Source organism: Nannospalax galili, unplaced genomic scaffold (assembly GCF_000622305.1).
Source record: "Nannospalax galili isolate Female #2095 unplaced genomic scaffold, S.galili_v1.0 scaffold528, whole genome shotgun sequence".
Taxonomy (NCBI): Eukaryota; Metazoa; Chordata; class Mammalia; order Rodentia; family Spalacidae; genus Nannospalax; species Nannospalax galili.
Window position 1 is genome coordinate 94,957 of NW_008359681.1, and position 13,353 is coordinate 108,309.

A 13,353-nucleotide genomic window follows, 5' to 3' on the forward strand; every position below is an offset into this window, starting at 1 on the left:
TGGATTGTTATTTTTACTGGATGTGGGGGGAGGAGGAGTTGAGACAGATTCCCTGACCTCAGCAAGGCCAGGATCCTGATTCTCCTCCTCACTGAGGCCTGGCTGACACTGTGTCAGTCCATCTTCTAGGAAGTGTGGGCAGAACAGACACTGGGACCTGAACACAAACTGGAGGGAAAAAAATAATGAAAAACAGTCCACAAACAGTGATATGATGTGTCTTCTTCTGAGGTCAAGTCACCTGTCCCCTTTCTTGATAATGAGGAGGACCAGATCACACTGCAGAAACAGGAGCTTCAGGAGAGCAGTCAGTCCTGCCTAGAGCGCTATGAAACTGGCACAGAAACCTGCAACTGTAGTGTATTTCAACATGTTAGGAATGATGATTCGCCAGACTCAGAGAAATGCCCAATAAAAAAATAAAGATAGAAAAGACATGTTAATTTAATGGCAAACTTATTTTGATACCACAGTGGTAACCATCTTGGCGTTAAGGACAGTGCGTGGCAGGACATCTGTATATCTGTGCCGGAGTCTGCTTGGTCCTCAGGTTGATGTGACGGGGACACTCCACTGTCATGCAGCAGCCGGGCTAAACGTCAGTGCTGCAGCAGGAAGTTGGTGGCCATGTTGAGGTCATTGTTTGAAGCCCTTAGGGCTTCCAAGGCATCTCCTCTGGAAAATCCCATCTCCATGAGCCGGGCAACCTGTAAACAGACAGCAAAAAAGAGATGTACCCTAGCTCAGAAAAATGTTATTGAATAGGTTAAAAAAAAAAAAAATGTTAAGCATCTATTTCCCAAAGGTCTTCAAGTCATTAGGGATTTAGCAGAGAACAAAGGGGGAACACCCTTCCTTCCAAAACGTTACAGAGCTTTATAGTGGATGTGAGAGAGAATAAATAATATCAATAAGTAAAATAAAAAAAAAAAGTTAAGGGGCTGACACACACTCCTCCAGCCCCACATGCCCTGTATGTGAGTTTCCTGGGAAAGGCCAACCCTGCTAAAATAACCTGACTCAGGTAATTTCCACCCTAGTGCGAAATCTGAGTTTAAAAGATTAAGTCTGGGGACGAAAACCTCCAACCTAGCACTTGGATAGTGGAGACATGAAGATCAGAAAGTTCAAGGTCATGCTGGGCCACACAGTGATTTTGAGGTCAATCTGGGCTGCATGAGACTCTGCCATTGACAAAAAAGGGGCTGAGTAGATGGCTCAGTTGATAAAGTGCTTGCCTTACAGACACAAGGACCCAGGTTTAATCATCCAGCACCCATGTAAAAATGCCAGGTGTGTTGGATAGCACTCCTGAAGATGACACCTAAGGTTGTCCTCCAGCCACCCTACACACATGAACATGCATATGAGCCTCTGCACATACCCGCATATACATACACACCACCTCCAAAACAACAAAAAGATTATTAGAGGTAACTTTTCAATGTTTACTAAGGCTAGAAAATGCCTCATGTAATCCTTACTGTGTTGTGACCAAACACCTAACTATAAATCATGGAAGGAGTTTATTTGGCTCAGGTTTGGGAGGGTACAGCTCTCCACTGTGAGGAAGGCATCACATAGTTCATAGCAGTAGAGGCTTGTGGCTAGGACTTCTCACATTTCAGGAAGCAGAGAAAGGGGAAACCCAGTACTTAGCTGGCTTGATCCTATTTGCCTTTTTATTTAGTTTTGGACCCCAGTCATAAGATGGTGCTGCTCACATTCAAGGTAGGTCTTCTCTCCACAGTGGAAACACCCTTGCAGACAGGCCTAGAAGTGTGCCTCACAAATGCCCTAAACGTTTCTTCAATTAACCTGACAATCACAATTAGCCACCACACGTTGCAGATGGGGAAACAGAGCTTCTGAGGCCCAAGTGATCCATGAGAGCAGGCTGTATGAGGAGCCAGTATAAACCACCCAAGCTCATCACTGGCCATACTCTTCTGTTAAGTGAGATCCTGAATGGAGAACTTGGGGCAGCTGGGTGTCCATATAAATTCCAAGAACATCACTGGAGTTTCCTCCTGGTGCCATAGCCCCAGTGATCACAATGTGCTTAGTTGCCCACCATGGCCAGTGCTGCCTTTGGGTGCTCTGGTCTCATCAGGGGCTTCATTTGCTGAGTTCACCTCAGAGCCTGGGGCTCCTGTAGATAGCAGTAGCCATGTGCAAGGAAGGCTGAGCCAGGGACAGCAACTGAGGGAAGAGGGAGCCTAACACTACCAGGAGCAAGACGTACTGGGCTTGTGCAGACTATAAATTCTGGTTCTGTGAATAGAAAGGTTCCCTGTCCTTTGCATGTATGCAATTTCACTAAAGCTTATCTGTCACCTACTTTTTCAGTTAAGAATAGATTACAAGCTGAAAGTGGTAGCAAAGGCCAGTAATTATAGCACTTGGGAAGTGGAGGCAGTAGGATCAGCAGTACTTCAAGGCCATAGTGAATTACACACTGTATATGTATTTTTATGTGACCTGCTTCAAGTTATTTCTGGAAAAATATGTTAAAAGTTGCCTTTCTTTGGAATAATAAATAAATCATTGAAAAAAAAAATCTGCCCTTAGCCTCCAAAGGCTTACCGCCATTTCACACAGCAAAATGCATTTAGTTCATGTTCATAGGCCCTTGATCCTAACAATTCTAACAATGTTCAAAAACCCAAATTCAAAGTCTCTTCTAGACTCAAGGCAAACTTTTAGCTGTGAACCCCATACTACCAACATAGAATGATACAAACATTTGTATTCCAAAAGAGAAGACTAGGAATGTAGCAAAGAAAAGACAGACCAAAGGCCAAAACCCAGCAGAATTACCATTAAATCCTGTGGTTCCGTGTCTAGTATCTAGGGGTCACGTGGTGTCATGATGTGGACTTTAAATAGGTTTGGGCAGCCCCACATCCATCCTCTCTCTCTTGGGTTGGCTCCACCCACTGCCTGTGCCTTTTACTAGCAGAAGTTCTGTGTTCCTGGCATTGCCAGTATCCCAGGGTCTCACTGTGATGTGGGCTTCACCCTCAGAGCTTTACCCAGCACCCTCTCAGGGGCTGTCTCCAGTGACTGCAACCTTGCTGCATACTGCCTGGCCTCCCAGACCTCTTTTTGAAATACAGGTGGAAACTTCTATGAATGTAGAACTCTTAGATTCTGTCTGCCTGTAAAACAGCACTACAGGGATGATGCCAAGGTCTGCTGCCAACGTAGTTGGGCCTCCACAGATCATGGCTACAGTGGCCAAGTGACTAGGTGGATGAACCTGGGAAAACACATCCCTAGGCATCCCTTTGCAAGCAGGGTACCTTGGTGACTCTTTCCTCAAGGAAAAGTCTTTCAAATGAGTTCACCATTTTATATCCTAGACAGCTGTGGGTAGAGTCTGGTCAGTTCCTAAAATGCTCTTTAAGGATCTTTCCTACTAAACCAGAGCAAAGTGACTGGCTCCTCTGAAAATGCTGCCAATCTCTTCAATAACTAACCTTCATCTCTACAACTTTCAACACACTTCTTTGTGGGCCAGACAACATTTTCTAAATCTTTCTGTTCTTCTTTTTGCTCCCAATGATCACTGTAAATCTGGGTAAAATTAGCCAGCAACAACCACATCTTAGCTTGAATGCTGTGCTGTCTTGAAATTTCCTCCACCAAATTAATCAGTTTACTACTTTTTTTATTTATTATTTTTATTTTATGTGTATGCATGTATTGCCTGCATGTAAGTGCACCCGTGTCATGCAATGCCTGCGGAGGTCAGAAAAGGCTGTTGGATCCCCTGGAACTGGAGTTATGGGCAGTTGTTAGCTGCCATGTGGGTGCTGGGATTCGAACCTGGGTCTTCTGCAAGAACAGCCAGTGTTCTCAGCCACTGAGCCATCTCTCCAGCCCTCCCCACCGTGTATTACTTTCAAATTTAGCTTCAAAGACTCAAGACTTAAACAAAATTAGACAAATTTTTCCAAAATGCAAGGACCTCTAGCCCAAGTTCCAAGAGTGTGCTAATTCTACTTGTAACCTCATGAGCCTGGCCTTTACTCTCTGCATTCCTGTTGGCACTCTGGTCTTCCAAGCACCCTCTGGAATTGCCCATTAAGCGCTATTTACAACATTCTAGACTTTCTCCACACCACATCACCAAACTTCCAAATTCTTCCCATAAACCAGTTCCAAACACAGGGTTTAGTCCTAGTAATGACACTATTTCTCTAGTCCTAATTTCCTGTATTAGTTGTCTTTTTGATGCTGTGACTAAAATACCTGACAAAAACAGCTTAAAGTAAGACTTTTTTGGCTCATAGCTTCAGATGGATTCAGTTCATGGTCACTTGGCCCCCATGTGCTTGGCCAGAACGTCATGCTGGTGTTGTGTAGCAGATTGCTGTTCACTTCATGGCACACAGAAAGCAGAGTGAGACCAGAAGGGGCTGGGGACAAGATACCACTCAAGGACCACCCCTCCCACCAGTAATCTACTCCCTCCAGTTAGGTCGTACTTCCTACAATTTCTAGAACCTCTACAAAATAGCACCACCAGCTGGGTATTTAGGATCTATACTATAATGGCCTATGTGGGAATTTCATATTCAAACCATAACACTGCGTGTCAGGACCCACTAGCCTAATCTCTTTTTTCTCATGTTCTCACTTATGGATCATCTAAAAACACGGTGCCTAGAACAGTGTATAATTCCATGGGCATGGAATTAAATATATAATGGGCATATGTGTGCGTGTGTGTGTGTGTGTGTGTGTGTGTGTGTGCGCGCGCGCAGAGGGCTTTATCACACTGGTATGGTCAGTTTAGCAGGAGCCTGTTAAAAACCTGAGATTTTTACCTGACATACTCAGGCCAAGTTTCTCAAATCTTACCTTGATCTTCTAGGTACAGGACTGTTTATGTCTCTGCCTGTTTTCTAGCCAACCCAAATGAATCATTTACTATTTTAAATCTGTTGTTAATCATGGTGCTTAATCAGCATGTTTAACTGTTTCAAATCTATATTAACTTATTATTATCCATTTCACAGGTCACTGCCCTACCTCTATAGTGCTGAGATGTCATACATCTTGGTGACACCTTGTGTCAATAGGATTTGATATCGTCAGACTACAGAAATCATTTTGACATTTACAAGTTACCTGGTGTTAATCTGATTTACACTGTCAGGCACCTAATATCAAATTTGCCACTCAATTCTCTGAGCTCACTTTCTCCTTTCCTTCAGAGCCTTTTTATACTCTCTACCTTTCTCAAGCTCCCTTAAGTCTAAGGGGCAAGGAGCTGTGGACTTGTGTTGGATACATGTCATGAGGAAGGGGAAAAAATCCTCCCTGATGTAAGCAGTCTGACAAGTTATTTCCAGCCTTGGATTCAAATAACATCTTCAGGTGGTTGCTACAATTATTTCCAGCTGAAGAACTGTCTCTGGGTAGATAAGGAGTTGGGTGGCTCCACTTTCTTTCTGTGTGTCATCAATGAACGTGATTCTAAGATCTCCAATAACTAGACTGGTCTCAATGATTTTGAACAGCTCTGGCACAGTACCCCTCACTTCTTTTTGTTACCCTAAGTACTTCAAGCACAGCTGAAGATCATTTGCTTCTTTGTACCTGGCTAGAAGCAGTGGATCTGTTTGCTGTCCATAGGCAACAGGTCTGGGGGTTGGCAAGTTATCATCTGTCAGCAAGAGTATCTGGTCATGGCTTCCACCTGGTACTTGAGTTTCCCTGTGCTGAGGATAAATGTGGCTAGAAGTCCTGAAGATGATGATAGTAAATTGGTGACATGCAGGCTGAATGGCAGGTGCATGGACTGGAGTGGCCCAGCTGTCCCATAAACAATGTTTGGCATGAACATGAAGCTTGCTTTGCATACAAGGATTTCTCCTGAGATCATTCCTTCTCAGAAGTGAATAAGCACATGTACATTAGTGCTGGTGGGACAACTGCACCAGGTTTTTTCTCAGGTCTTCACTATGCTAAAGGTAGGCAGCGGGTTTGTTGCTTTAGACTCTGTGGTCAGCCACTAAGCCCCTGTAGCCAGAGCTGACTTCAGTCTTTATGTATTCTTCAGGGATGAGAAGACACATATGAGCAGTGTTTTCATTACTGGTTGACTTGGTATACATTTAAGGACCTGTCCCAAGGAGCTACAATGAAGCGGGCATTAGTTTGGAGGTGTCTTGTTTCCTTGAAAAGATGATCACATTCTCCAATGTCTGGGGCCAGGTCAGTCTCTTCCAATCAATGGGCCCTCCATGGGTTAGATAAGGGCTAAGGGTGAAGGTGGACTTTGGTGGTGTGAGTTCTTATGGAATTGACAGACCTCTGGGTGAGGACAATCAAAGTCATCTCAAAGACAAAACAAGGAAGGTGTGATACACTCAGAACTCTTTAAGGATATCTCACCATAGACACATTTTCCACTGAAGCAGAGCCACAAGCCAGGACAAGCACACTGTATACCTTAGTCACTACTGGATACTAGGTTGACAGCAGTCTGGAAAACTTAAGAGAATGCCCCATGGGAGTTTTCTGAAAAGCTTTTCCTTCAACCTTGGTCTCCACCTCAGGGTCCACCACTTTCCTCCTGCTCTGGCACCAGAGAAGTTGCTGTCTAAAATCCTCAACCACAAATCACCAGCTTAGCATGCAGTGTGGTTTCTGGTCCAAAGTTCTAATTCATCCTTTTGCTTAATTTTGTTTAGACTCCAGCCACAGGTGACTAATGTTCAAGGAGGGTACTGTTTTTTATTTTTAAGGGCTGATTTTTAAATTTATGTGTGTGTGTGTATATGTATATGCAGGTGCCCAAAGTGACTAAAAGAGGGTGTCAGATCCCTTGGAGTTACAGATGGTTGTGAGCCATCTGATGTGGGTGCTAGGAACTGAACTCTGGTTCTCTGGAAGAGTAGTAAATGTTCAGTAGTTCCTAAGCCATCTCTCTGGTCCCCTGCTACTCTGTCTTTCCAACCTTTTTTTTTTTTTTTTTTTTTTTTTTAGGTCTCACTACATAGCCCTGGCTGGTCTCAAACTCACTATGTAGCCCAGGCTGGCCTCAAACTTGAGCAATTCTCTTGCTCTAGCCTCCTGAGTGCTGGGATTATAGGCACAAGGTACCACACAGGCTTTTTCTCTGTCTTTCACAACTATTCACAGACACTAATGCTCACCAAATGTAACATTCGATGATTATTTCCCATGACTGAAAACTTGACTTTCCAGAGATCTACAGGACAGCAGGCAGAGGCAGAATTGCAGCAATGGCAGAGCCTCCCTTTGGCCCCTCCTCAGATTGAGCATGTGTTTGTGGCAGTGTCCAGCCCCCTCCCCCCATGAGAAGAGACTGTGACTCAATCAGCTCTTTTCATCATGACCCACAACAGGCGTCAGTGGCCCACTCAGCCTCCTGTGATATGATGCAGCCCTGTGGCTGGCTGATGTGAGGCAAGGAATGCAGACAGGAACTGGAAGCCTCCAAAGGGCACTGTCACTGTCAGTTGACAAGGTGGAATATAATTTTCCCCACATGTTCTTCAAAAACAGACCACACCATGGAGTGGAGGGAACCTACAGAGATGAAGATAATTCTTTCCTAGTTTTCTTTTCCTTAAAATTTTTTTTTTTCAAACATCTATGACTGGGACATATTTCCCTATCTCAAAACAATTCTTAAGGAAACTAGTGAAAAGGCACTCTGGTGTTCCATTTACAATTCAACTGCTCTGTGATGAAAGCAAAATGGGACACACTCATTCCAACAAGATTCACAATTCTCTCAGCGACAGCTCTGCCTGGTTTGCTCAACAAAGACTGTGGTTTTCTTTAACTTCTCTTTAGTTAAGGGTGTCAAAAACAAATGGTGTTTTGGGTTTTTAACTTCCCAAATTGTGCTGCTTGCAGATTGAGATGCCTACCTGATGGAAGCCCCACCAAGTGCATAGCTGGGCTGCCCCTCTGTGGCAGACCACATGCACACTCTGCTGGGATATGCAGGGCACAGGGCTTCCCTGCCCGCTCCAGTTCCAACCAGCATGTTACCTTCAGCACCAGCTGCCCCTCCCCCAGCACTCCTGCTGGAAGGTCCTGCAAGGTCCTGTGGGAGCATGCAACCCTGTCCTTCCTGGTCTGACCTCTTCTCTCAAAGAATGGTTGAACCCCTTTCTCTCACCTCATGGCTGAACGAGATTCTTGGTTATTTTGTATCCCTGCCAGGGCTTGGTTGCCCAGCAGCCCCTACCTCTTGATTCCTGCTTCAGGGCTGAAGATCAGCACAAGGCAGGTCCTCAGTAAAGGCAGGGTGGGCTCCATGCCTGCATCTTCTAGAGCACCCAACAGGACTGGGCACTCAAGCCATGTTGGATTAACTTTCTGACTATCACTCAGGATTTCATTTTTTTCCTCCTAGGCAGTACTTAGGACTGAACCTAGGGCCTCATGCCTGCTAGACAAGTACTCTCCCAATGAGCTACAGCTGCAGCACCCCCACCCAGCATTTCATTGTAACAAATCTACTTCAGTGTTTTGTTAGGAAACATATTTCCAAGCATCCAGAATTAGAGATTCGAAGATCCACCATCACATCTTTAAGTGGAAAGTAGTCCATGGAGCACTCAGGGCACCTGTATGTACCAGGTTCCATGTGTGGGAAGAGACTGACTTGGCCTCAGCTCTCAAGGAGCTCATCATCCACCAGGTAACCACCTGAGCACCAAACCCATAGCTGCTCAGGGTACTCATACATATTCAGAACAGAGGTACAAGGTATACCTCAAGAAAAGTACTAGCAAGGGCTCTGTTTTCAGAGTCTAGTTGGATGTGGAGAGATAGAAAAGATACCTGAAGTGAGAAGACAGGAGAGAAACTCATTAAGAATTATATTTCCAGGAAGATGTGGTAGAATATGCCTGTAATTCTAGCACTCGGGAGGCTGAGGCAGGAAGATGGTGAGTTTGAGTCAATCTGGACTACATCAAGACCCTGTCTCAAAAAAGAAAAAAATGGATATTCAAATACTAAAAATGTACTGCTAGTTTGTCAGCTAAGATTGGAAGTAGTGTGTGTGTGTGTGTGTGTGTGTGTGTGTGTGTGTCTGTGTGTGTGTGTGTCTGTGTCTGTGTAGAACCATTCTCTCAGTTTGGGCTAATAAAACTATCTAAGGATATAAATGGAATCCACATAACCTGACTCATGGAGTAGAAATGTTTATGAATGAACCAGTATCTCTTCACTGGGCTGGAGGTTTCTAAGCACCCACCCAGCTGCACCACATTTCTGAGTAGGGATTAAAGCAATCACATCTGTGGTTATGGTGATCTGTACCTTTCTCCAAGTCTAGTCCATTCTCCAGAGAATTCCATGTCATTTCCTGCTTAAAGTCCCTCCAGAGTTCTTAGTACCTGGAGCCTAACAATAGAGCCCATACCTATACCTCATGCCTGGTGAGCCTCTCCTGTTCTTTCTTCCCCAACCTTACCACTTGCGGCTGCCTATTCCTCATGAGTTTTCACCACATGCCTATCCTACACTACGCTGAACCCTTTCCTATAGCTGTTTCCAGCCTGTCCCTATACTAAACTCTGACTGCCTTTGCCTCCGTCCCTGCTTTTTAAAAAAGTATAGCCTACTATGAGCTTGAATTTGCTATGGAGGCAAGGATGATCTTGAACCTCTTGGTACCAACTCCCAAGTGCTAGGATTATAGATGAGTACCACCATGCCCAGCTTCACTGAACTATTTACCTCAGTGTTTAGCTTGGTGCAGAGAAGATAGGTGATAACTGCTTGGATGACTAAGATGAAGAAGTCACAAACAGGAGAGGAAGTGCAAATTTACCTTCTTTTTGCCAGGTGCAAGCTTGGGTTTAGGCCTGTCTAACTTCTTTGTGTGGCTTCAACTGAGAGCACATTTTCTAAGGTTAGGGAAGGTTCAAGATAAAATACTAATTTTATTTTTCCCCTTTGGTTTATAAAAAACAGAAGCAAATTTGCCAAAATTTCACTATTTTTCAGTTAAAAAAATTTAGGGTTCAATATTTAATTAATTAATTAATTAATTAATTAATTTTGTGTGTGTGTCTGCATACCATATTTCATGTGTGATGGTGAGAGGACAACTTGTGGGGATCAACTCTTTCCTTTACCATGTGAGTCTCCATGCGATCCAACTCATGTCTTAAGGCTTGGTGGCAGCCTCCTTTATCCACAGAGACATCCATTGGCCCTCATTATTTGTAAATTTTTAATATATGTGTAGTATCAACAAACGAGGATGGTGAGCACTGCACTCATAAATGCCCAGCAGCTGTGGTTACCTGTATAGACCTGTACAAGAACCATCAGTTGACATTCTTGGATAGATGGGCAAGGGGCTCATGAAGCCCTATCCCTAGCTGAAGAGCTTCAGGCAGTTACTGGCTGCTGGGGAATGGGAGTCATTTTTCTTGGGTGGTATAACCATTGGTCAGTTGTCCACGCTTCAGTAAATAACCCTGCACCCATGCTCATATAAGCAACCTTAATTAAATTCAGTAGGTCATTAAAAAAAATATATATTTTACACACACATATATGAAAGAAAGTAGGGGACTTGTTGGGAAGAAGTCTAGAGGGGTGGGAGGGGAGTAAGAGAGTAATGGAGGGAGATGATGATGACAATTAATGTATTGTCAAAGAATAAATAAAAACTATTAAAAAAACAAGAAAAGATGGGGAGAGAGGAAGGGGGAGAAGGGGAGGGAGGGGGGAGAGAGAGAGATTCGAGAAAGGGAAGGTTCTTATGATAAATATTTCAGTAATTTGGTTTCTAAAAAGAGATTATTTGATAGACCTTGTGTTTTTGCATATTTATATATTCTCTCATATTTATAAACAGGCTCTTTCTTCTCTCCCTCTCTCCCTCCCTCCCTCTCTCCCTCCCTTCCTTCTTTTTGAGACAAGGTTTACCTGTAGCCCCAGCTGGCCTGGAACTCACTATATAGACCAGGTTGGCCTTGATCTCACAAAGATCCGCCTGCCTCTGCCTCCTGAGTGCTGAGATTATAGATGTGAACTACCATGCCCCACCAGGTTATTTTTTTCTTAACTCATCCACCTCTACTTTCTTTCCCTTTTCCTCTTTCCCTTCCACCATTCTCTTGGTAACTTTGTAAGTCTCTCTCTCAGCTATCCAACTTTCCTTTCAATTTGCAGCTGATGAACCCCCATCACTCCCAACCAGCATGGCCACCTTGGAGTCACAAGGCTGCTTCTCAGTCATGAGTTACCCACAGCTCACCTGGCTTGTCTGCCATGCCTCTAACAGACATGCCAGGGTTTGTGGACTTGATCTTGGGGTATGAATCTGAATAGAACAGGAAGAATCCAGGCCTTCTAGAGGCATCTGTGCCCTTCTTGTCTCCCTGAGCTAGTCCAGAATCCTTCACTTCCTTATCATGGTATGCTTTATCTCTGCCATTTCAACACATTCAGCTTCTCCCCCTCCCCTCCGCTACTGTCTATCACTCCCCTCAGAGCACTTCTTGGACAGTTCCGTGAAATGATAAAAATGATAAAGACTAGTGGTTTTTTTTTTTTTTTTAATGTCCTCTCTGCATGTCTGCATAAGAAGACACGAGCAGATGTCTTCTTTCGCTTCTCGGGGTCATCGTTAGACTTTCTGTGATGTGTGCCAGCATGGAGCACAGGGAACGGCGCAGCTCCATAGCCTCACCATAGCCACCTCCATGAAAGCCTCCTTTAGATGGATTAAAAGGACCTAGAATGGCGTCTCCAAGGGGTGACTGAAAAATAGGGGTGGATTTTGAAGAATCCTGAATCTTAAAAATAGCAAAAGTAACAAATAGCAGAGATGGCACTTGTCTATGCTGTATGTTAAATTATGACAGGTCTTCATGGATGTACATTTTCTTTGAATAGTCTGTTCACAAAATTCATGGAATATGGTCTCTGTTTACTAGGTTTTCTTGTAGAACAACGACAATTCCTGAGCTATATGTTTATAGTAGAAAAATTTAAAAATTTTTTCTATTTTCCTGGGTTTAGATTACTAAGTTTCTTTAATACACTAAAATTACATGGGTTAGGGGCTAGAGAGATGGGTCAGTGGTTAAAAGCATGTATTATTATTTTTAAATTAAAAAAAATTTATTGATCATTTTTATTTTATGTGTATTAGTGTATTGCCTGCATGTGTGTAAGTGCATCCGTGTTATGCAATACCCACAGAGCTCAGAAGATGTCGGATCCCCTGGAGCTCTGTGAAACTGAGGCCAGCCTGGTCTACATAGTGAGTTCCAGGTCAGCTGGGGATACAGTGAGACCCTGTCTCAAACAAACAAACAAACAAACAAACAAACAAACAAACAAATAAACAAACAACCATCTTTAAAAAATTATATGATTCAGGTTAGGAATACAGCTCAGTGGTAGAGTGCTTGCCTAGCACGCTTGAGGCCCTCAGTTCAATCCCAACACTGCAAAAACAACCAGCACAGGGTCCTAAAACTTATAGAAAATACAGATGTGTTTAACAGAAAAGTTAAGGATAAAAAGTTCAATTATATTTAAATATATGAGTAATATTTTAGATAGTAGCTAAAATTACCTCACTAACCAAGAAGTCAAACATTAACTGTAACTTCCTAAACTTAATTGTAAGTGTATTGAGGGCAAGAACATCTTTTTTCATCTTCTACAATGATATACCAAGAGTGTGCACTACAAATAATAGCTGTGAGAACCCTGATGTGCGGGCTGTACCTGCCAGTTTTAGGAACATCAAAAAACAAGATTAAGGAAAGCAGTGAGAAAGGGAAAGGGGAGGGAAGGGGGAGGAAGAGGGAGGAAGGTAGGTAGGCTTCTCATGAATTCATATATTCCCACAATGCAAAACAAGATTTAAAAGATGCTTAAAGTGATATCAACAACACGTAAACCTCACTGCTGTCATCCTGGGGGGATCAAGGAAAAACAACTCATTACAAGACTTCGGTTGCATTCTGACATTCTCTTTGCTCTCCCTTTTAAACACCTTGTTTTCACCTCCAACTGCCAAAACCAAAAAATAAATCACCTGCGACCATACGGGTTAACAGCACCTGTGAACAATGTGACTCACTGCTGTATGAGGTAAAGAGTAACATAACAGAATCTTCTATTTGTTTCCATGCGGATAACTTTTAATCTTACTTTTTAATATGTAACTTTAACTTTATGAATGTCAACTTTTCTTATCTCTGAAGATGATTTGTCTAGGAATTCTCTTAGGAGGCAGCACAAATGAACTCTGGCTGGCCAGATGAGGTGGTATATGTCTATAAGCCAAGCACCGGAAGGCAGAGGCAGAAGGATCAT

At 43.3% G+C, this 13,353-nt stretch overlaps 1 protein-coding gene across 4 annotated transcripts in view; it reads right to left on the minus strand.

The window, feature by feature from the left end:
• Positions 1-324: 324 nt before the first annotated feature.
• Positions 325-13,353, minus strand: part of Ubac2 (UBA domain containing 2) — a 167,732-nt gene continuing 154,703 nt past the window's right edge. For all 4 annotated transcript variants that reach the window (XM_017795716.2, XM_029558881.1, XM_029558880.1 and 1 more), the window contains one exon: positions 325-707. In XM_017795716.2, coding sequence (XP_017651205.1) covers positions 600-707 — 108 coding nt within the window. In that variant the 3' untranslated portion in view covers positions 325-599. The remainder of the gene's footprint in view (positions 708-13,353) is intronic.